Here is a 25,678-nt window from a genome sequence, read left to right on the forward strand (position 1 = left end):
ACTTCCAGTATTACCAAATGCAGCCGCAAACAGGATCTGATCACATTTCACATATGTGTTGAAGAGCTCTGGATACAGCTAGAAAATCTGCAGACTATCAGAAACCATCATATTTCCAAGGGCACTGATTGGGTTATGGGCACTGTGAATTCATAAGTATCTTGATGGTTATACGCCTGCAATCTGGCCCATTGCAGTAATTTGCTTTTAAGCATGAATGCATTAGTCCACTAGAAGGGAATTTAACCTATAGTGTCCTTTTGGCTGTACATTTAAATTCTTGTCAATTCCAGCAGTGGCAGTGTTAAGACCAACCTTTTGTTAGCAAAGGTTTTTCATTTTGGTTACAGAACCCATTCTTTGTCTGACTGAATAGACTAAAGAGCAGTTAGAAACCATTTACATAGTAAAAGTAAAGGAAGAAATAAAGGGGGACCTGTATTTTAATAAGATGAGGAATAATTTGCTTCCTGAAACAGGCCTTTGTGTGCGTGTGTGTGTGTGTGTGTGTGTGTGTCTGAGAGAGAGAGAGAGAGAGAGAGAGAGAGAGAGAGAGAGAGAGAGAGAGAGAGAGAGAGGAAGGAGATAGAGAGAGAGAGAGAATATTTGGGAAAGATGACATCGTTAATTATGCCCTAGTCATTGAAGTAAAAAACTTCTGATTTCTAAATATATTAAAAAGTTGAACAGATTCTAGGGAAAATATTAGGCTGGTTCCTAATCTGACATAATTGTATTAAATGAATAGGCATTATTACCTTAATCGAAGGGAAGCTGGGGCACATTACATGTGCCAATATTATATAAAGATTCATTCTCCAGAAGGGCAAAAAAAGTGTTTCTGCAAGCGAAAAAAAATAGTCTAGGTTGATGAGAGGGGCTGTATTGCTACCTCTCCATCCAGGCAAAGGATTTCTTTCTCATTGAAGATCAGAGAACTTGTTTTCCTTTTCAGCTCTTCTTCCCATCTCTTCTAACTAAACTTCTCCGCTTTTTTTTTATTTATTCAGAATGCTAAATTGCTACAGAATAAAACCCACAAAAATCTCAAGTTCTGGATAGAAAAAATAATAAGCAATTAAATATTTATTATTAATATTTCTAGAATATTTGGAAAAAATAACTGAAATATCCTGTGATGTAGGAAAAAAATTTTTCAAGAAAAAACAAGATGGTATTACTCATGTTGCTAATTATTTCATTCCTTCATGCCAGCAGAGGGTGTTTGTGTATTGTTTTCATTAATTTTCATCAAAGCAGGCACCTCCCTTTCACCTTTGACATTTCTGGTTCAAAGAAGTTTGCCAAAACGGGCTTTTTCCTTCAAGCTTCCCTTTTAACTAAAGGCACAGGTATTTTGTTTTTTAATGGCCTGGATACTTGATGATTAGAAATAGGAAGCAGAAACAGTAATGTTTGAAATGACCATACAGACATCCAACTCCCATCTCACACCATCTTTGATAGAAAGCACTAAAGTGTTGATACATTTATTTGGCATTTCCACCCCACTAGAGCCTGTGATTCATTTCTTCAGACCATAAAAAGCTGTCAGGTTCTGCCAGTCATCATGAAGAAACTGGCAATTGTCTTACACCCTAAAGGTACAGGAGAAGCTCTCCTAGGAAAGAAAACCACAGGAGTCATCTCATTCCTGAACAGAGATCCAACACACAGTCATCATTTTTACACTGACTATTTTGACACAAAGGCAAGGCAGAAACAAAATTTTTTATGGAAGATAAAATAGGATGACATTCATCTTCACTTCAGTCAACACACCTGCAGAAATGTTATCAGTGGTTTGGAATTAGTTGATTCCTTTGGGGAAAGGAGATATCTCAGAAGGCCTAAATCTTCATTAGGATCTCTCATCTCAGATTCTACATAATTCTAAAAGCATATGGTTTTCATAAAGATTGAATTAGAGATACTCGAGAACAAGTGTTATTAAATCACTTTGAAGTATTTTATTATGTCTAAGAATAGTACTGACAACTGTAAAGATGGGGCACTGGGGATGTTAAAATATAACCTAAATGGTTATGGGCACACACACTGGTTGAAGGAGAGACAGGACCAACAAGGATAGGGAGACCAAGAATCAAGAATGGCAGTTAGCCCCAACTGTCACTCTGCTCACCCTAGGCCAGGGTCTTTGGAACCAGCAGGCAAGGTAAAAGTTTTTAACAGTTTTAATTATGATTTACTAATAAAGGTGGGATAGGGGATTGTACACTTAAAACCCTAAAAGGCAAAACCACAGGGGCAAGGGGAGGACTTGTCTACTTTAGCTCTAATTAACCTAGGCCAGGCTGGGCATAAAGGAGCTGTTCTGGAGTCTCTGGGAGGCTGCATCAAACCTGGTTCCAGCCAGGTTTGACCAGCACAGCTAAGGGCTGAGGGTGGCTTTGAGGGTTCTCACGGTAATCCGAAGATGATCACAGGATGCCAAGAGTCAAGGTGATCCAAGGTATCCCAGTAGAGAGGGTGTGCTTGAGATGCTGTCCACCAGATCCTAAATGCCTCCTCCACTTGGTGCTGCTCTGTAGGTCTTGTTCACTTGCTGAAAGCCACCACCACATAGGATCCCAGGGAATCAGGATGCAGGGTGTCCTTAACTCTGAGATCTCCCAGGGCTAGCAACAGTTTGTGCCAACCACTAATGGAGTCCCTCTCAGAGCACAAGCAACTTCCTGCTCCTTCATTCCATCTTGGAATTCTCCAGAGCCCTTCCTGCTAAGTCCATATAAACTATATGTAACTAATCTTCCTCACAACACTATGGAGAGCACATGGGACTTGGAGTCAATATGACCTGTGTTCAAATCCTACCTCTGACATTTACAAGTTCTGTGTCCTTGGACAAATCACTTGACTTATTTATCTCAGGCTCCAACTAGAACCTAAGTCATAGTCAAGCTTCCATCTGCATATCTAATGTGATGAAAGCAGCTTGAACACTGGAAAATACTCTATCCATGGACAATTCCATATCCTTTTGGTATTCAAGTGTATACAATAGCATTCCATTTTGGGAGCACTCATCGAACTCAAGAGGACAGAAACTACACCAGTGTGTTACTAAAGAGGGGGAAAATACATATCAAAATTTCATAAGTTGCATTATTATTTTCACATTCAATTTATGGGACATGTTGAAGCAAAGAAAACATTTTGTCGAACTAGGTGACCAGCAAGGTTCAGTAGAAAGAATGGTACATGTGGAATCAAAGAATATGGGTTCAAACCTTGGGTCTGCTATCTACCTTTGGTGACCTTAGGCAAGTCAAACCTTCTCTGGGCTTCAGAACTATCTATAAAATGAGAGTATTGTACTACGTGGTCTCTACGGACCCTTCTAGCTCTAAATCTATGAGCCAATGGAACCAAAATATGGACTCATTGATCTTTAAAAGATGCTTAGTGTTACACACATTGTCTACAAGTCATAAAGAAATTTAAGATTGACCAAATTCAAGATCAATTAAAATATCTTCTAGTTTGAGACTTTCATGAGGGATTCAAAAAGGGTCATTAAAGATTCAGCTTTCACAGACCTTATGACACAAATTCATGCTTCAGTCCTTTGGTATTCTTGGTACTCAAGACAATTTAGAGAGTAATCTTTCACACACAAGACAACTCCAGTAACACACACACCACAGGTGGTCATAAACACAGACTCGAAGGAAAAGATACCCAGGAATACTGGATTCATGGAGCTGTACAATTCTTCTAGAAAGAGGCTTGGTGCACCTCTGTAACATTTCCTCTTTTCAACATTCAGATCTGCATCTTTAGGAAAGTACAACGTACCCAGGGCAGATTGGTGGTACAGTGGGTAGAGTGCTTAGCATGGAAGCAGGAAGATTCATCATCATGAGTTCAAATTTTGCTTCAAATATTTACTACTTGTGTGACCTGGGGCAAGTCACTTAACTCTTTTTGCCTCAGTTTCCTCATCTGTAAAATGAGCTGGAGACGGAAATGGCAAACTGCTCTAGTATTGTTGCCAAGAAAACCCCAAACGGAGTCATAATGAATCAGGCATGATTGAAAACAGACAGAACAACAATGCATCAACTGAAACATCACTGGAGGAGATAGCCTTACTCTCTCTGTTTAAAAGTTTCAGAAGAGGAGAAAAGCCACTGTCTTTGTTTAGGGGATGCCAGTAGCTATGACTACCATGGAGCAACTGTTTTCCTTCCTTTCATTTGTGAATGATATTGTGTATTGTAAGGTTCTTATATTTTATTTCTTTTCTTTCTTTTAAATTTAAATTTATTTATCTCTTACATTAAAATCCCTCCTTCTCTCTTCTCCTCTCCCCACACTAGAGAAGGCATCATTTGACAAAAAAGATGTTTTTTTTATATCTAAAACTATGTCTTACTATTTGTGATTCTTCAAAAAATATTTCTGTTGCCATATATGATGGTTCTGCTTGTTTCACTCTTGATAATTTTTTAGGTCTTTCCATGTTTTTCCAAAATGGTCTTTTCTTATAGCACAGTAGTATTCCATAATAATCATATTCCATAAACTTATTTAGCCATTTCCCAACCAGCTTCCCTTCTAAAAAGGAGACATGATCTTGCCTTTCTTCTATGTGCCAAGGAGAGCAATAAGCCTGCCACTGTCAAAATTTCTGCTTTTCTATCAAGCTGGCATGTTGTTCATCCACTGCTTTCTAGAGTTGGGGGGGTTTATCTAAATGTCAGCAACAGCAGCAGCAATAAAAATAAACAACTATTAAGCACTTACTGTATGCCTGGGACTGTTCTAAGTGGCAGCAATAATTAGGAAGGACAAAAACAAAGTTGCTACCCTCAATGAGTCAATATTTTAATAAGAGGAACAACATGTTAACAATTATAGTCACACAATATATACATCGTGTCAGTGGTTGCCAGTCTCAGAGGTAAGGCGTGGGGGTCAGGGATGATTGAGAAAGTTCTCTTGCTGAGGGTAGACTTTGAGCTGTCTGGAAGGAAACCAGGGAAGCCCCGATATGGAGGTGAAAAGAAAAAGCAATCCATGCATGAAAAACATGCAGTAAAAAGGCATGTAGTCATGAGATGGAAGTTTTATGTGCAAGAAATATTAAGAAGGTCACAAGAACTTAGAGTATATGAAGGGGAGCAAAGTGTAAAAAGAAAAAGAAAAAATGGAAAGCTAGGAAGGAGCTAGGTTAGGTAGGGCTTCAAAAAGCCAAATGGGGGGGGGGGGTTCTGTTTGGTTTTTGATTTAACAGGGAACCACTGGAGTTTACTTAGTAAGTGGGTGGCATGGTTGGACCTGTGATTTAGGATGATTGCTTGGGCAGCTGAGTGGAATGGATTGCAATGGGGAGAGAACTGAGGCAGGAAGACCAATCAGTATGCTATTGAAATTGTTCAAGTATGGGGTGATGAAGGCATCTAGGTGGCAGAGTGGATAGAATATGGAGCCTGAAGTCAGGAAGACTCATCTTCATGAGTTCAAATCTTGTCTCAGACACATATTAACTGGGTGAACCTGGTCAAGTTTCTTAATTTTGTTTGCTTTACTTTCTTTCTCTGTAAATTGACCTGGAAAAGGAATAGCAAACAACTCTAGTATCTTTGCCAAGAAAGCCCCAAAATGGAGTTACAAAGAGTCAGAAATGAATGAAATGTCTGAATAACAACAACAAATGTGGTGATGAGGGCATGTATCAGAGTGGCAGCTATATGAGTGGAGAAGAGGGAACATATTGAAAGATGTTAGAAAGTTAGAATCAATATGTTCCTTTCGAGACTTTCCATCCTTTTTCTTTCATAAGCTTTTTTTCCTCTGCCTTTCCCTGAAAAGTCCAGGGTTTACTATAACCTATTCCAACCATTCTTCCTGGAGAGTGAAAACAGGAGAAAACTTTTGGCTCTGATTATTTCTTTCTATGCTCTTGCTACTTAGGGCAGTAAACTCGGCTTACATTTAGGTGAGATCTTCCCCACACCAACTCTCAATTCTACTTGCACAAAGCCAGTATGCTGGTCAGCTTTATTCCTACCTTATTAAATCCTCTAGTTCATGGCATTTGAAGGTCCCTCACCATATGACATTAGAGAAATCTCTACCTTAAGGCCCTGCTTTCTTAGCCTATTATTTTTTTTAAACCCTTAACTTCTGTGTGTTGGCTCCTATGTGGAAGAGTGGTAAGGGTGGGCAGTGGGGGTCAAGTGACCTGCCCAAGGTCACACAGCCGGGAAGTGTCTGAGGCCAGATTTGAACCTAGTAGAGACAATATTGCTTGCTTATATAATATCTATCCATTCATCCATTTACTATCTATCCATCTTTTATCTATCTATCTATCTATCTATCTATCTATCTATCTATCTATCCATCTGTCTGTCCGTCAGTCTGTCTTCCTGTCTGTCTGTCTGTCTGTCCGTCTATTCCCCTATGTTCTGTTGCTTTGACAGAATTATGGGCAGGGATTCACAGTTCTACAGGTATAATCCAAGGGATGTGATTTATTGATTAAAGGATCAACTGGAAGACGATATATGTTTAAAGACAATAGGATTGAAGTTTAGCTTGCAAGGGCTGGACATGCAGGAGGGCTAGAAGAAGAAGAAGAAAGATGTTTTCCAGAATCTGAGGGGTTCTTGTGTGTTAAAAGTACATTTGGGGGCAGCTGGGTAACTCAGTAGATTGAGAGCTGGGCCTAGAGACAGGCATTCCTTGGTTCAAATCTGGCCTCTGACATTTCCTAGCTGTGTGACCCTGGACAAGTCACTGGACAATGGTTACCCCATTGCCTAGACTTTACTACTCTTCTGCCTTGGAACCAATACATAGAATTGATTTTTAAGGTGGCAGGTCAGGGTTTTTTTAAAAAAAGTACATTTGCACTGATTGGCCCCAGGGAACATAGGAGAAAGTTACAAAGAGGCAAGTTGAGGATTAATGGAAAGACAAAATTTTATCATTAACACTGACCAGACTGGACTGCCTAGGCACTCCCTTGCTGGAGGTTTTCCAGTACAGGACAAAAGGTCACTTTGGGGGGGTTATGTTGCAAGGGGCATTATTATTCAGGTACTGGTTAGACGAGATATGCTGAGTTCCTTTCCAGTTAATGCAACCTATGATGCAGCAACATAAAATATTTCTTTGTAAGAGAACACAAAATGCTTTGAGAGTTGAAATACAGGAAAATTCACAATGACCCAGCAATGGCACACACTACCTTCTCCTCACTGAAGTGTCTTTTAACAGTCTCTGCTGCTAAAGTGCTCTTATTAAACCATATAATGACAAGAAATACATTAACATATCAATCATATTCATGTTTAAGTATCTTTAAAGGGAAAAAAAACTTCAGTATAATTATTTTTAAATGAACAGTAAAATAAGTTTAGCCTGTTTTTGAGTGATAACCAGACTGGGCCACTGCCAAGCAGAAGGACAGGAATTAAAATATTTAATTAGAAAGATAGAATTTAAGGAAATGACGGCTGCGTGAAATTGGAATTGGTAATTTCAGCTTTTGGACAGCGGAGAGGTAGAAATTATTACTCTCCACCCAAAATTGTAACACCATTAGAAACATTTCAAGAGAAAACTTTTAATTAATCCTCTCAATCCCCCAAATAATTGAAAAGGACTGGAAATTCCAGGAATTGCCTACTGAAAAAGAAGGGGAGAAAGTCTGATTTGAATCTCAGAGGGGAGGAAAGATAGAATAAGTTGTGAGAGATTGAGCCTGAGTCACAAAGAGGGCACCAGGGACAAAACACTTCATTTGTTGAGCTTGATTTGGCAGTTTTCTGGCTCACACAGTCAAACATGATAGATTTCAGTACTTGAGAGGCGTCCAACAGAGTCTGTTCACCCACTTGTCTATTTCTTGCCCTAAACTCAACCTTACCCTCTTTTCCCTCTCCTTTCTTGCTTGGGCTTCATCAAAACCTCATAAAGATACGTCTTTGCACAGAATACTTCAAATGAAAAAATTAAACAGCTGGGCAACACATACTGACTTCTGGCAGTGGTTGTGGAGAATTAACATTACTTAAAGTAATAAAATCTCAATTTATTAGAAATATACTTAATATTTTCATGGTTACATAGAGATATATTTGTTTTTTGGGTACTATTTTTGGCATTGAAGGCATATATTTGCCTTCAAGAGATAGTATGGAATAGTGAATAGAGAATGATCTTCAGAGATAAGAAGATGTGAGTTCAAGTTGTGTACCTAATGCGTGGCAATACATAACCTCTAAGTATGCAGACAATTTTCTAAGAACACTTGAATACAGTGAGCTATAATGCAAAAAGTGACGTAAAAAGTGCTTTAGAAAAGTGGACAACAAAATACTATGGGGTGAAAAGGAGTATCATAAATGACTGCCTTGGACAGGGAAAACTTCCTGAAGGTTGAATTGAATTGAACTTTACATGGGTGCGGGAGGAGAGTGAATGTTTGTATGAGGACAGATCAGAGTTCAAGTATCCCCTCTGACACATCCTGGTGGTTACGAGATTCTGGGCAAGTCATTTAAACCCTTACTGTCCCAGAAAAAATTCAGTTACTGATTTGCATTGGTTGAATTTCTCATTGGATATTCCTTGTACCAGTAAAATCATAGGTCCAACAGATATTACACCATGATAAAAGAAAATATTATACAACATGCCAAAATATATGTAATATAGCATAATACAATTTACCATAAAATATTATGTAATATAATATCACTAACATAATGTGGTATGCTAAACTATGATATGATACAATATGATATAGTGTGTTAATATAACGATATGACAGATGATAAATAAAATTTAATAATTAATGTATAAAAGGAGAACAATGCAGCTACAAGAAATAGTGTAAGAACAAATAATTGTGCAATGCACAACTGATGATAAAAAGAAGTCCAATGTGTCTATAGCAGAAAATGCATAGAGAAGAGAGATATGAAATAAAGCTAGAAGGGCATGTCAGTACCATATTGAGGTTCAAAGAGCTGAAAATGTGGTAGGCAATGAGAGTCAATGAAAATACTGAGCAATGAAGTGACATCATCAGGTCTATGAATAACTATTAGAAGAAAGGAAAGACAGGATCACCAGTAAGGAGCCTAACCTAATGGTGAAATAGGATGGTAATGGGGGTCTCTGTTAGGGTGTAGCCATAGGGACAGAACAGAAAGTTGAAATGGAATCTATGCTAGAGGGCTAGATACAACTTGTTACTAGCAAGAATTCTGAATAAAGGAGACTGGTGTGAGAGCTAATGTTTGGCATAAAACAATATAATGTCTCACAGTAATGCTTCTCAAAATAAGAACAGGCATGATTGGGGGAACTACAATGAAATTTTATGCCACTTGGAAAAATGGTGTAGATTTAGAGTGTAATTAAATTGTTTATTTTACATATTTTTCTGTTTTTTTTTAATTGCCAGTTGTATATACCTGAATTCCCATGTGTTGTGTTCTTATAAAATGAAGTCCTACTTATTCTGTATTCCTACTATATTCTGTACAGGGCAGAGAGTTATAAAATTACATATATACTTAACCAAGCAATATCATTTTCCAAAGGAGATCAAGGAAAAAGGAAAACAGCTCATATGTTCCAATTGAGGGGATGCCTATCAATTGGGGAATGGCTAAATAAATTGTGGTATGTGATTGTTATGGGATACTACTTCACCATAAGAAATGATGGGCAGCCTAATTTTAAAAAACTTATAAATAACAACAAGGTATAACAAATAGTGAAATGAAAAGAAAAAAAGAGAACATCTTACAGAGTTACAGAATATTGCAAGAATAATTGTGAAAGATACTTCCAGAGAATGGACTGAAAGGTGAAAACATGAAAAACTTAATTTCTATGAATGTCTGTCTCCCGGATGACCCCTTCTGTGATATGGGAGGGGATAGAAGGGTGGACACACTTGTAGATAAATTCTTTTAATAAATTAAGCAATTAATTAAAAAAAAGAAAATTATACCAATTCTGAAGTTAAAAGACTTTTGGTTTGAATCCCCCTTTTTCTACTTCTAACTTGTTTCCCCAATGCTCAGCACAATGGCGGGCTCATAGTAAACAATAAATACTTATTGACTCACTGAATGTATGATTTTTGGAATTTCCTCATCTATAAAATGGGAGGAGTCAAAATGAATAATCTCTAGAGTTCTTTGTCTCTCTCATTTCCATGATCGCAAATGGGAAATAACATCAAGAGGTAAGAAAGAATGATGGAGGAGAACCAAGGGAGCTAAGGCTAGCTGTCCACCATCTTCTTTCTTTGAAGAAGAAAGTTAGAAAAGCTTCTATTAATGAGGTAAAGGAGGAGGGACAGAATGAGTTTGGGAACAAGGGAGGAAAAAATGGAACAACTGCTGTGAGGGATGAGCAAGGGATCAATATGGGTAGATGGTGACCCAAAATGTAATTAGGTGCTAGGTGAAATCGGCACTCATTTCACGACCTTCCTCGGGGATGTGCAGTAGCCCTGGTGCAGTAGTGGAGGTAAAAAGTAGTGGGAGTTACTGCCAAATGAAAATCTGGAAGCTGAGAATAGCAAAAGTTCAAAGAATCAAGGGATTCTGGAAATAATAGTCAAGTAGTATGCTCCATTTGTACTCTTTATATGAAACAGTATGGGGTAGAGGTAAAGATGGGTAAAAAAAACAAGGAGAAGTAAAATAGAAAAATGGGCAGACACTTGTCAGCTAGTTCAAAAGTGGTTAGGTTTGGTGTCACTTCAGGGAACCACAAAACATCTGCCTAATGAATTTCAGGCAGTGTATTTCTCTATTTCCTGGTTCTGTTCTTTTTAGACTCTTGTTCTGACTTTTATAATGCTTTGGGTTGGGAGATTTGAGGATTTCTTTTTAAAAAACACTTACCTTCTGCTCTATTAACAACTCTATTAGGACAAGGGCTGGACAGTTGGTAGTTAAGGGACTTGCCCAGGGTCACACAGCTAGTAATGGTCTGAGGCCAGATGAGAGCCCAGATCTTCCCAACCCCAAGAATGGTGTTCTATCCACTGAGCCACCTAATGGCCCTTGGAGATTTTTAAAAGTACTTTAATAAATGCAAAAATATAAATCTATACAATTCAACAGTATACTTAAGGTAATAACAAAATCAAGGAGAAAATAAGTAAATGAGAACAGTGATTCAAAATAATTATAAAATATCAGCATAAGTCCATCAAGATACATCTAAGATGTGCAAATATAATTATAAATATTACTTAAAAGAAGTAAACAGTGGCAAATTTTAAAAAAAGAAAAAAGATATAAATGTAGCCTGTGAAAAAAGCGAGAAACATAGATTCCACTGAAAGAATTTTATTTTTGTCCAGACCAGTAATTTCACCAGGGTAAGAAAGGAAATACTCTTACCCTACACTACAGCAAGTCCTTGTAACAGTTGTAACAGTTACCTGAGTCAACAAAAATTAAATGAATCGTGTGATGCCAATCAATTGAGAAGCCTTTATTAAGCACCTACTGTATATACATACATGTAGTGTCTGCACTGTGTTAAGCATTAGAAATATAAAATATTTTTTTCTTTTAAAACCCTTACCTTCTGTCTTAGAATCAATACTGTATATTGCTTCCAAGGCAGAAGAGTGGTAAAGGTGAAGGAATAGAGGTTAAGTGACTTACCCAGGGTCACACAGCTAGGAAGTGTCTGAGGCCAGATCTGAACCTTGGACTTCCCATCTCTAGGACTGGCTTTCAATCCACGGAACCACCTAGCTGCCCCCTATTTTGTTTTTTAATGAAACATTCCTAGTTTACAAAAACCATTTGGCTCCAGGCATTTTTAACTCCACAAAGCTGGTTTCTTTGTTCACTATGCCAGCCTTCTCCAGTGCCATTGTACATTCAGACTTCCAAAGCTATATTAAGGGTGGACACCCTGGAATACAATGATTGTTAACTGGATTTGCTCTCCCTCAGCAGGCAGAAACAACTGATCTTAGCACCAAGTTAATAAGAATAATTAACTCAAATAGGAAGCAACTTGTCCAAAGTCATAATGCTAATAAAGTCTGAAAGTAGGATTTGAACCTAGGTTTGAAGGTCAGTCCTTTTTCTATTATGCCATCCTTCCTTTGGGGGTGGGGGATTTGCAAATAGAGTTAATTCATCCTCCTTTTTTCCCATGTACACAAATCCTAATTTGTAGGGAGGAGGGGAAGGGAGCAATCATTTATGAAGTTCCTGAAACTTTACAAATATGACACCATTTCATCCTCCCAACAACCTTAAGAGGATAGTTGCTATCATTATCTCCACTTTACAGCTGAAGAAACTGAGGTGGGCAGAGATTAAGTAACTTGCCCAAGATCTCAAAGCTAAGTATGTCTGAGGTGGACTCAAACTCACATCTTCCTAACTCCACTCCCAGTGCTCTATCCACGTCACCACTTAGTTGCTGTCAATCTAACTAAATTAAAGATCTCAGTAGAACTTCCTTCATTTTTTTTTCCTTCTTGCGTTAAGAAAGCTCCTATGTAGATAAATTTAAAAGACAAAAAGCATTTTAAACTAATCTAAGCTACTAAATAAACCACTGAACTATGTTTGAACCTATACACAATGGGGTACAGATCTGCTTCTGACACCACAGGGGCTGAACAACAGGGCCGGCTGCTTATTTTATCATTCCTTGGAGGAGAAACACTTGTCAGATAGTTTGTGAACACTGTAGAAACAAAACCTCCTGCATCATGCAGACAATTCAAGTGCCCCAAACCAGGTCTCTCCTTTCAAACACAGGCCTGCCTCTTAGTGATCCCATCCCTGAAAGGAATTAGAAACCAGAGGATCGCAGTCTGGCAAAGAAAGAGACAAAATAAAATAAAATCCAGGAATTTCAGCAGCATCACCATAGTCTGGGAAACAGTAAGGATGATCAGTGTTACATAGAGATCGTATAAGATGAATTGATTGTAAACTTGGTTTATTTCAAGTCCTCCATAGTGATTTTTATGGCTTCATGTCACTAAGACAGGCACTGTGATATTCTGGTTAGAGAGTCAGCCATGGAATCGAGGAGCCCTGGGCTGGCTTATTTGATCACAGACAAGTTACTTAAGATCTTAGGGTCTAAGGCAACAGTGAATTATAAGTTACGAGTGAGTTGCCAGTTGTATCAGTAGAGGGAAGATTCCTATGTGTGAATTAGACTGTGAGCTCTTTAAGAGCATGGATTATTTTTTGTCTTTTTTTTTTTTTTGTATCCTTAGTCTTTAGCACAATGCCTGACACATAGTAGGCATTTCATACAAACTAGTTGACTCCGTATTCCCTACAAGGATGAAATCAGGAGTTTATTTTAATCGAACCTACTTGCTCCAACACAGAAATTCACCAGAATGTGCAGTACGGTGGTTCCTTGATAGTACCATTGTAAGGAGATTCTCCTGCATGATGATAAGGGCATCATATAAAAAAAGAATACACTTTCAGAAATGGGTCATTCAGGCAGTTCTCCACTTAGGGAATGGTTGTTAAATAAAAATGTGTTTGTAAAGACATTTTTCATGACTCAGAATGCATTTATAAATGGTAGTTAGGTTCCCAGGCCAACGTACAGAAACAATTACCTCATGATTCTCCTTGTGTATAGTACCTAACAACCATCCAAATCAGTGTTTCCATGAGAAAATATGTTCAGAGGTCAGATTTGTTATGCCAGGAACAAAACCTTATTCAATAGAAGACTGAAGACACTTCCCCAATAGCAAGATGTTAATGGCAGACCCTGTAGCATGGGAAGGAGAGGAAATAGGGGAAAGATTTCTGGAGTATTGTGTTATAATCATATAAGGGAATTAGAGACCTGGGACACAGGTGACGGGGAGGAAGGATGAGGTAAGATGAGGTCTAGAAGAGGTGAGGAAATAGACAAAAGGGATTGAAGGAAATTGGGGATATAAGAGTAGCCTATGGTCCCTTTTAGTAGTTTCATTTCTTTTCTCTGCATTTGCTTCTTGCTACTGATTCCTTTTTGAGAACAAAAATTGGCTAACCTCTCTTCCAATGCTAGAAGACTTGCTAAACCTGACTGTTATTCGGGTCCTTGTTCTCTTCTCTTCTATTCCTGAAGCAAGCACAGATGCCTACTGAGGTCAAGAAAGGGCCATGACTGTGAGATATTTTGAAAAGGAGGCTGAGGTAATCCACCAATCAAGAACATTTATTAAGCATCTATTATGTGCCAGGTTTCATTTGCCTTACCCAAACAAGTTCCCCTGATTCCTTTTAAAACAGCCTAATGCTTATCCTAAAAAAGGATGCAGAGGATATTGTATCACCCTCCTCTACCTTCTAAGCAACACAGTGAATGGGGAAACTGATTTAGAGTTAGGAAGAACTGAGTTCAAATTCTACCTTAAACTCAAATTAATCATTCAAACTGGGAAAGTGATAATCTCTCTCAGTCTTAGTTTCTCCATCTGAAAAAGGTGATCATGATCAAGGCTGTTGTGAAGAGACAATAGAAAGATGATAAAAAAAAATAAGGGTAATATGGGAGGATAGGGAAAAGGTTTGCTCTGTGATGAGATCTTAGGCTGTAGGAAAAACAAGAAAGAGAAGAGAAAGAACAGATTTTATGGGAGGATAAAGAGTGAATCAAACTCTCTTTTTTATCAATCGGCAACTTTTAAGTTAAATAATCAAAAACTTAAGTACGCCTACTTAGTACCTTACCAGTCACTAAACACCTCCAAAAGTCACTGCACCCTTCAGTGCTAGACAAATTTGAAAGACTGAGATTGGTTCCTGTAAAGTGGGGGAGCAACGGGAAGTGATGTTGAGAAAACTGCTTAAAAAAGGTGAGCTCAAGGATTCAGTCATGTACTCTGTGTCAGTGAGCCAGACTGGAGGAGGAGACTCTTTCCTTGGATCTTGTGGTGGTGAGTGGAGTGATTCTTTCCTTGGTTCTTCAGTGAGGAGACCCTCTCTGCTCATCAGTGCTTCAGTGGGACACTCTTTAGCATGAGTTCTAGTGATATTCTTGGTGGTCTTAGCCTCGTGTGCACTGAAGGTTCTCGAAGGTTCTTGGTGGATTCTTCAATGTCTCCTGGCTCTTCAGATTACAGCTTCCTTATTTGGACTTTGGATTCTGGTGAGATTCGCTTTTGGATTTGCATTTGCAGTATTAGGATTAAACTCAGGGTATTTGTAGCTAGGCAGTACTTTCTGTCTCTTTATCTACATTTTTCCATTTTCACTCATTCTACCTCTTTGTAAATAAAGCTGCTAAAAGTCATTTTGACTTAAGCTGTAATATATTTAAATCAGTGACCACAATATTACTTCAGAATTCTTATATTTAGCATAAAACCTAAATTTAAATTCTTATAGGAGAATAGTGTTCTATGAATATGCATAGAAGTCATCAATGTGGCTTATATATAATGGGGATTGCTCATGTATCTATTCTTTTATAAAATCAGAGATCTAGAGTTAGAAGGTATAGCAGAGACCAAGGACTCTAAATTCCATATTTTACAGCTGAGCAAACTGAGACCCAGAGAGGGCAAGTGGACTGCACAACATCATACAGGGGATGAAAATCACAGATAAGATTGTCTTTTTGCAGAGCCAGTATTCATTCCAAGTACCATGTTGCTTCTTTTATATGGCAAAGTACTATAAATATTTTAAGACATAGAGTATTAAAGAGATTCAGGATTAGGAGACCAAGTAAATTTAGTTATTAAAACATTACTTTCCTGTTTAATAATATTATCTTGGAGAGACAAATACATAGTAGATAAATTGCTAAGAAAGAAAGATGGTACAGTGGATAGATCTAGAGTGAGGGAGATTTTGTTCAAATCCAGCCTCAGATACTTACTGTGTGACCCTGGACAAGTCATTTAACTTCTTTGTGACTATTTCCTCATCTGTAACAGGTGGGTGATATTTTCTTATAATTTTTCATTCTTTTGAATTTATTTTATTTGTTTTTGACATCTCCTGAAGTCATTAACTTCGATTTGCCCAATTCTAATTTTTAAAGACTGAATTTCTTCCATGACCTTTTGATACTCCTTTTCCATTTGGTCCATTCTACTTTTCATGACATTCTTTTCTTCATTGAATTTTTGTACCTCTTTTCTCAGTTGACCAATTTTGCCTTTTAAGTTGTTATTTTCTTTTTGCATTACTTTCATTTCTTTTTCCCAATTTTCTTCGACCTGTATTATTTGATTTTTAATTCCTTTTTGAGTTCTTCCAGAACTTGAGACCAATTCCCATTTTTTAAAAAAGTTTTTTTCATGTGGTTGCTTAGATCTCAACATCCCCTCTTGGCTCTGTGTTTTGCTCTTTGTCCCCACATAAAGTTTTGAGAGTTAAATGTTTCTTCTGTTGTTCACTCGTTTTCCTAGACTTTTTTACCTGTGGACTAGGAATTCTGAAAGCTTCTTGATGATTTTAACTCCTCTGTTAGCTGGTAGGAATCCACATTGTGGCACTGTAAGCTATTTTGCCCTGGGAATAGGTCTTCACCACAGCAGCACAGGCTTGAAAGGACCCAGCACTGTGGACTTCCAGGTTTCACTGAAGGCTGTTGTCAGGGTCTGAGACTTCAAGGTATGAGTCTGAGGTGCTCTTTTGTTGCTATAGTATGCATCCCAGGATCCCAAAATTAGCTGATGACCAGTTCCAGAATCTAGAGTAGTGGGGTGAGGCACAATCACTGCTCTGTGTGCAGTTTTGTTTCTAATACCCCCTGTTCCCATGAAAATCAACTCTCTCTGCCTACCTTTCATGTTGTTCAGGAGAGTCCCCTCATGCCATGTTGCTGTTGGTTTTTTACTCCTGTCATTTTGAGGCAGTGCTTAAAGATTGGTTTGGAAGGATTGTCAGAGAAGTTTTAGCTTTCACTGCTAGTAAGCTACCATCTAACAGGTGGATGATAATAGCATCTCCAAGGATTATTGTGGTGGGATCATATTTGAAATGTGTTTTGCAAACCTTAAAGTATAGCATAAATGTTAACTTTTGAGAAGATTAAAATTGAACCTCTATCATTTTTTATTCTGATTTACAAATAATTGATTTTGTCCTATATAGTCCTGCAACTACTTTAAGTCTTGGTTCTATGTCTCTGAACTCAGTTCAGAATTCAGATGGTCTATAATGAGTTGTTAAGAAGTCCAGCTTTCCTTCCTCAAGGAATTTTGCTTATTTTGAGATTGTTGTGAGGGCACAATATCCTTAGCTACCAAGCTATCCTTCAAGGATGTCTGGTTTGCTGTCCCAAAGTCTGGGCTGTTATCTCATACCTGGTTTCCAACAAAGAGCCCTTCTTAGTTTCATGGGAAAGGAAAGAGGGTCATTGCTACTACCAGTTATCAAACTTCCAACCTATCATTTTATTCCCTGAACCTCAGTTATGTTACTAATTATAATTTCCAAAATTTCTGATGCTACCAATCTCATGTGAGAATGGAGGCAAGGGATGGAATTTTTGGAGGGGGAATGGAATTTTGGAAGAGGAGCAGGAGACCAAATGACAGTTGGAAGAGCAGAGACTTCTGGGAGGTTGGACCTAATAAAGGGGTTTTGGGGTGAAGAGCTTATGGAGGGGAGACATAGGGTTCGAGCTCTGGGTTACCTGAAGACATCCTTGTGGTTCCTGTCCTATAGAGAAAACCTGCAATGATTGATTCAATAAGATCTTGATATCTCCTATGTACAAGACAGGTCATTCAGCATTTAGGGATTCTAGACTCCTTGGGGAGAAGTTCTCTGAACCCCTCATTCCTTGAACCTTGCCTCATAGTGTCCCTCATCTAACTTAACAAATTAAATAGATATATAGGCATTAGGATTAGTGGGGAAGGGCAGATGAATCTCTGGATTGAGACAGACTTGGTCTCTCCAGGGTGAAAGACCTGGAAAGGGGAAATCCTTAGGGTTACCTGCACTCACTATCCTCCACCATTATCCTGCACCCATTCCCTTAACCTTGTTACCTACAATAAATACTAGAAAAGATCAGATCGTGTTCAGGTTCATTTGGGAGACTATTAGAGGAAAGAGAGCTGAAGCCAAGTCAGACTGTGTTCCATCTGTGGTGCAGAGGGGGAGGCTTCTGTGAATCCAGGTTCATAACAACATTGAACCAGGTCATCACATACCCCACATTGTGGGGTAACCTTTCCTTCAGCCCCCCAGGGGTGGCACACCCTCCTAGTTTCCCCAATTTCCAAGGGAGCCCCCATAAAAATCTCAGTGTTAGGGGTTAGTTGAGAGTGAGAAGGGGATTGCTACACAGACTCCACCCTGATTTCTAGCTACATCCCCCTCCTCATTAGTCCCCCTAATACACTCATAACCAATGATGTGATTTTTGCATTGTGCACTGAATTTGGGGTGAGGAGTCAGGAGATCTGCTTTACTGGTAAACAGCACCTCAATTATTAAAACATAATTTTTACTGAGAGAAATTTGCCTTAACTTTCCTATTTGGTCATGAATGCTACTGTAACACTATCACCATCATCATCATCATTGAACCTAAGAGTCAGACCTAGGTTTTTGTTCTGCTCCAGACATATATAAAAATCCACATGGCAGAGGTTATTGATAGGTTATTGGGCCTGGAGTCAGAAATACTCTAGCTCAAATATGGCCTGAGATACTGACTAGTTGTGGCACCAGGTAAGTTCTTTAACCTCTGCCTACATCAGGCTCCTAAACTGTAAATAGAAATAATAATAGCACCTTCTTCCTAGAGTTTTTAAGAGGACCAAAGGAGATAATACTTGTCCTTAATAAGGTGCCTGGAATACAGTAGGTACTTAATAAATGCTTGTTCCCTTCTCACCTTCCTTTTCCTGTATGATCTTGGGCAAGCCACCTTACCTAATAAGTCACAGTTTCCTCATCTACAAAATGGTGAAAGAAGAGAAACTAGCTATCATGATTGTTGTGAGGATCCAGTGAGCTGAGTGAACTTTAATAGCTAAAATTAGCTTTGACAGCTTAAAACTTTATCGAAACTTTTAGGACACTATATATATATATATATANTTTCTTCCATGACCTTTTGATACTCCTTTTCCATTTGGTCCATTCTACTTTTCATGACATTCTTTTCTTCATTGAATTTTTGTACCTCTTTTCTCAGTTGACCAATTTTGCCTTTTAAGTTGTTATTTTCTTTTTGCATTACTTTCATTTCTTTTTCCCAATTTTCTTCGACCTGTATTATTTGATTTTTAATTCCTTTTTGAGTTCTTCCAGAACTTGAGACCAATTCCCATTTTTTAAAAAAGTTTTTTTCATGTGGTTGCTTAGATCTCAACATCCCCTCTTGGCTCTGTGTTTTGCTCTTTGTCCCCACATAAATTTTTGAGAGTTAAATGTTTCTTCTGTTGTTCACTCGTTTTCCTAGACTTTTTTACCTGTGGACTAGGAATTCTGAAAGCTTCTTGATGATTTTAACTCCTCTGTTAGCTGGTAGGAATCCACATTGTGGCACTGTAAGCTATTTTGCCCTGGGAATAGGTCTTCACCACAGCAGCACAGGCTTGAAAGGACCCAGCACTGTGGACTTCCAGGTTTCACTGAAGGCTGTTGTCAGGGTCTGAGACTTCAAGGTATGAGTCTGAGGTGCTCTTTTGTTGCTATAGTATGCATCCCAGGATCCCAAAATTAGCTGATGACCAGTTCCAGAATCTAGAGTAGTGGGGTGAGGCACAATCACTGCTCTGTGTGCAGTTTTGTTTCTAATACCCCCTGTTCCCATGAAAATCAACTCTCTCTGCCTACCTTTCATGTTGTTCAGGAGAGTCCCCTCATGCCATGTTGCTGTTGGTTTTTTACTCCTGTCATTTTGAGGCAGTGCTTAAAGATTGGTTTGGAAGGATTGTCAGAGAAGTTTTAGCTTTCACTGCTAGTAAGCTACCATCTAACAGGTGGATGATAATAGCATCTCCAAGGATTATTGTGGTGGGATCATATTTGAAATGTGTTTTGCAAACCTTAAAGTATAGCATAAATGTTAACTTTTGAGAAGATTAAAATTGAACCTGTATCATTTTTTATTCTGATTTACAAATAATTGATTTTGTCCTATATAGTCCTGCAACTACTTTAAGTCTTGGTTCTATGTCTCTGAACTCAGTTCAGAATTCAGATGGCCTATAATGAGCTGTTAAGAAGTCCAGCTTTCCTTCCTCAAGGAATTTTGCTTATTTTGAGATTGTTGTGAGGGCACAATATCCTTAGCTACCAAGCTATCCTTCAAGGATGTCTGGTTTGCTGTCCCAAAGTCTGGGCTGTTATCTCATACCTGGTTTCCAACAAAGAGCCCTTCTTAGTTTCATGGGAAAGGAAAGAGGGTCATTGCTACTACCAGTTATCAAACTTCCAACCTATCATTTTATTCCCTGAACCTCAGTTATGTTACTAATTATAATTTCCAAAATTTCTGATGCTACCAATCTCATGTGAGAATGGAGGCAAGGGATGGAATTTTTGGAGGGGGAATGGAATTTTGGAAGAGGAGCAGGAGACCAAATGACAGTTGGAAGAGCAGAGACTTCTGGGAGGTTGGACCTAATAAAGGGGTTTTGGGGTGAACAGCTTATGGAGGGGAGACATAGGGTTCGAGCTCTGGGTTACCTGAAGACATCCTTGTGGTTCCTGTCCTATAGAGAAAACCTGCAATGATTGATTCAATAAGATCTTGATATCTCCTATGTACAAGACAGGTCATTCAGCATTTAGGGATTCTAGACTCCTTGGGGAGAAGTTCTCTGAACCCCTCATTCCTTGAACCTTGCCTCATAGTGTCCCTCATCTAACTTAACAAATTAAATAGATATATAGGCATTAGGATTAGTGGGGAAGGGCAGATGAAGCTCTGGATTGAGACAGACTTGGTCTCTCCAGGGTGAAAGACCTGGAAAAGGGGAAATCCTTAGGGTTACCTGCACTCACTATCCTCCACCATTATCCTGCACCCATTCCCTTAACCTTGTTACCTACAATAAATACTAGAAAAGATCAGATCGTGTTCAGGTTCATTTGGGAGACTATTAGAGGAAAGAGAGCTGAAGCCAAGTCAGACTGTGTTCCATCTGTGGTGCAGAGGGGGAGGCTTCTGTGAATCCATGTTCATAACAACATTGAACCAGGTCATCACATACCCCACATTGTGGGATAACCTTTCCTTCAGCCCCCCAGGGGTGGCACACCCTCCTAGTTTCCCCAATTTCCAAGGGAGCCCCCATAAAAATCTCAGTGTTAGGGGTTAGTTGAGAGTGAGAAGGGGATTGCTACACAGACTCCACCCTGATTTCTAGCTACATCCCCCTCCTCATTAGTCCCCCTAATACACTCATAACCAATGATGTGATTTTTGCATTGTGCACTGAATTTGGGGTGAGGAGTCAGGAGATCTGCTTTACTGGTAAACAGCACCTCAATTATTAAAACATAATTTTTACTGAGAGAAATTTGCCTCAACTTTCCTATTTGGTCATGAATGCTACTGTAACACTATCACCATCATCATCATCATTGAACCTAAGAGTCAGACCTAGATTTTTGTTCTGCTCCAGACATATATAAAAATCCACATGGCAGAGGTTATTGATAGGTTATTGGGCCTGGAGTCAGAAATACTCTAGCTCAAATATGGCCTGAGATACTGACTAGTTGTGGCACCAGGTAAGTTCTTTAACCTCTGCCTACATCAGGCTCCTAAACTGTAAATAGAAATAATAATAGCACCTTCTTCCTAGAGTTTTTAAGAGGACCAAAGGAGATAATACTTGTCCTTAATAGGGTGCCTGGAATACAGTAGGTACTTAATAAATGCTTGTTCCCTTCTCACCTTCCTTTTCCTGTATGATCTTGGGCAAGCCACCTTACCTAATAAGTCACAGTTTCCTCATCTACAAAATGGTGAAAGAAGAGAAACTAGCTATCATGATTGTTGTGAGGATCCAGTGAGCTGAGTGAACTTTAATAGCTAAAATTAGCTTTGACAGCTTAAAACTTTATCAAAACTTTTAGGACACTATATATATATATATGTGTGTGTGTGTGTGTGTGTGTGTGTGTGTTGTTAAACATGCATACATATATGTGTGAGAGAGAAGAATATAAATGTAAGTGTGACAGCTGTCTTTTAAACTAAATCCTATTGAAAATTTTTTGTTTAAATAAGTAAAGGCTGACAAGATTAAAAAAGGAAAGCAGGTTCTCAGAGTCTTATATCTAAAATGTAGAGAGAATTCTGCCAAATTTATAAGAATAAAAGCCATCCCCAAATTGATCAATGGGCAAAAGATAAGAACAGACAATTTTCAGCTGAAGAAACCAAAGCCACAGATAGGTATCTGAAAAAATGCTCTAAATTACTATTGATTAAAGAAATGCAAACCAAAACAAGTCTGAGATATCACCACATACCCATAAGACTGGCTAATATGGCAAAAGAACAAAATAACAAATGTTGGAGGGTTGTGGTAAGATGCTGTAAACTGATCCAAACATTTTGGAGAGCAATTTGGAATTACACCCTGAGAGTTATAAAACTATGTATACCCTTAGACTCAGCAATACAATTGCTGGGTTTGTTTATCAAGAAGATCAGGGAAAGAGGAAAAGAATCCATATGTTCCAAAATATTTATAGCAGCTCTCTTTGTGGTGGCAAAGAAATAGAAACTCAGAGATGCCCATCGAATGGAAAATGGCTAAACAAATAGTGATATATGATTGTGATAGCAAAATACTGCACCATAAGAAATGATGAACAGGCTGATGTAAAAAAAAAAAAAAACAACTCAGAAAGAACTATACAAGATAATGAACGGTGAAAATGAGTAGTACCTGGAGAACAACATACCCAGGAGAACAACAGAATTAACGTTTGAAGAACAAACTGTGAATGTAACCTCCGAAAAGAGAAAAGAAAGAAAGCTGACATACGAAAGAATTTTTATGTATATTTTGGCCACCTTGACAATATCTTTTGTGATGCAGGTAAGGTGAAGAGGGGCTGTGACACCAGTGGACAGGATTTATTATATAGATTGAAGAAAAATAAGCTAAATGTAGTAAATTTGTGTTTTATTTGTGTACTGACTTCTTTTTTGTATATAGAAATGCTTGTTTTGTAAAATTTGGAATTTTAAAAATAGGAAGAAAAAGATAAAGGAAAAAAAAGAAAGTACACCCTGGGAACAGGTAGGTGGCTCAGTAGATTGAGAGCCAGTCCTAGAGACGGGAGATGGTGGATTTGAATCTGGTCTCAGATACTTCCTAGCTGTATGACCCTGGGCAAGTCATCCCATTGTCTAGCCATTCCTATTCTTCAACTTAGCACCAGTACAGAGTATTGATTCTAAGACAGAAATGATGGATTAAAAAAAAAGAAGAAGAAAGTAAATCCTAACTTTCAGTCATTTTAGGAGATTGTATATGGTTCAGAGAACTTGAGGAAGTAATTTGCCCAGTGCCCTGTAACAAAGAGTAACAACAGCTATCATTAATATAGTACTTAAAAGTTTATAAATCAACAGGTCTATGTATATATATACACATATGTGTATCATGGGTGAACCAATGCAATCAATTTGGCGATGGTTTATTTTTGGACAGTCCTGGTTTGGGCAAATACTGCTATCATTACAAACAGGAATTCTGGAAATGAGGAACTGCCATTGTGCTAGGGGGATATATATATATATATATATGTGTGTGTGTGTGTGTGTGTGTGTGTGTGTGTGTAATATGTATATACATATATATGTGCATATATAATATAAATATATGTATATATACACATATAGACGCACTACATAATAGCACCGAAGGAGAGGATCTACTTTCCAAGACAGAGTTCTCCCATCTACAAAAATCATATATCCTTGCCAGATGTAACATGCGATGTGATACTATCTTAACTGTCTTGTAGCCTACATTAGCAATTCTCCCTTCCTGCAGCTAAAACTGCTTGGAAGCTAAGCATAAGATGTAGTGCAAAGGATAATGGGAAACAATATCACTATATTTCCTCTTGGGTATGGAAAATAAACTCAAAGACCACAGTGAACAGTTGGAAAGCTGTAAGGGGCTGGTGGGAAGAGTACACACAGCAAAATTACATCTGTTCATTTTTCATCACATGGATGGGATAACGACATTTAATTTTTCATAATGCAAAGCTTCCTTCTGAGAAAACAGAAATTAAGTTACTCGAATCTTGCCGAACATCACCAGAATGAGTTCTCTCCATTTAAGAAAATGCTTTTGGCCACTAATGAAACTTCCAATCAATGTTAAGTTAAACCAAACAAAAGAAATGAACATGCAATGAGATAATAAACCCCTTTATAAGCCTCTTCCATGTCATTTCTAAATGCTAAACGGCTAACCTCTACCCATAAATTTACCTGGAGTGTTCTAAATTGAAATGACTATAAAATTCAATATCATTTTAATAGGGACTCAAAGGCTTTCTGTAACCTTACGTGGTATTAAATAATTTAACTCACACTCCATGTATTACTTGAATAAAAAAATTTATGTGGCCTAGAAACTACCAATTCAGACTAATTCTGACATGAAACTTTCACCAGGGACCTAATACAATGCTGGGGATATTTTTTAAACTTGTTCTCAAATTCTGGTCACTTTTGCTGAGAGACAGGTAGAAAGACAGATAGATAGATAGATAGATAGATAGATAGATAGATAGATAGATAGACAGACAGACAGACAGGCAGGCAGGCAGGCAGGCAGACAGACAGACAGACAGACAGACAGACAGACAGACAGACAGACAGACAGATAGATAGATAGATAGATAGATAGATAGATAGATAGATAGATAGAAAGAATGTGGACAGATAGAATGTGGAAAGGTAGGTAGACTGATTTATATACCATATGTATACACACATACATACACACAAATAACAGTTTTTTATGGGGACTCTTGTTTATTCTGGGACCGAAAACCCAGGAGGCAACTCAGTATACAATAAAAGACTTGACCCAACCAGTCAGAAGACTTAAGTTTCTAATATCAGCTCAATGATCTTTAATCATTATGGTATACAATTTCCTCCAGTTAAATGAGTGAACTGGGTGATATTAGCTACGATGTTCTTCTTCTTCCTCCTTTTACTCTGTTCATTTGGCCTGATGTTGTAACCCAAAAAGTAGAATGTGAGTTTCTTAATACTCAATGACAGAAGGGGACAGCTAGGAGACTCCCAAGCCAGGCACAGAGAAAGATAGTCCTCAGTTTCAATCTGGCCTAAGACATTTCCTAGCTGTGTGATCCTGGGCAAGTCACTTAGCCCCCATTTTCTAGTCTTTACTGCTCTTCTGTCCTGGAACAAATATACTGTATTGATTCTAAGATAGAAGGCAAAGATTTAAAAAATGTTTTAATAGTCAATGACAGAAGAGATGCATACAGACAAGTGTGATTTTGTTAGCACAGAAAATTTCCATTCTAGAAATGGGTTATACAAAAAAAAATGACTAAATGTTCAAAAAATCCCTTGATTCAGAGTTCTCACTGCTAGATATATGTTCCAAGGAAGTCAAAGACAGGAAGTTTGTTCTGTATACACCAAAAAATTCATTTAGTGTGGTAAATTC

At 38.1% G+C, this 25,678-nt stretch overlaps 1 protein-coding gene across 1 annotated transcript in view; it reads right to left on the bottom strand.

Moving 5' to 3' along the window:
• TMTC2 (transmembrane O-mannosyltransferase targeting cadherins 2) overlaps positions 1-25,678 on the bottom strand; it is a 539,622-nt gene that overhangs the window by 209,993 nt on the left and 303,951 nt on the right. The window contains exons 5-6 of the mRNA XM_044679175.1: positions 22,911-22,959; positions 17,820-17,840 (exon numbers count right to left, since the gene is read on the bottom strand). Of these exons, the coding sequence (XP_044535110.1) occupies positions 17,820-17,840; positions 22,911-22,959 (70 nt within the window). The remainder of the gene's footprint in view (positions 1-17,819; positions 17,841-22,910; positions 22,960-25,678) is intronic.

Source organism: Gracilinanus agilis, chromosome 5 (assembly GCF_016433145.1).
Source record: "Gracilinanus agilis isolate LMUSP501 chromosome 5, AgileGrace, whole genome shotgun sequence".
In the NCBI taxonomy this organism is placed as follows: domain Eukaryota; kingdom Metazoa; phylum Chordata; class Mammalia; order Didelphimorphia; family Didelphidae; genus Gracilinanus; species Gracilinanus agilis.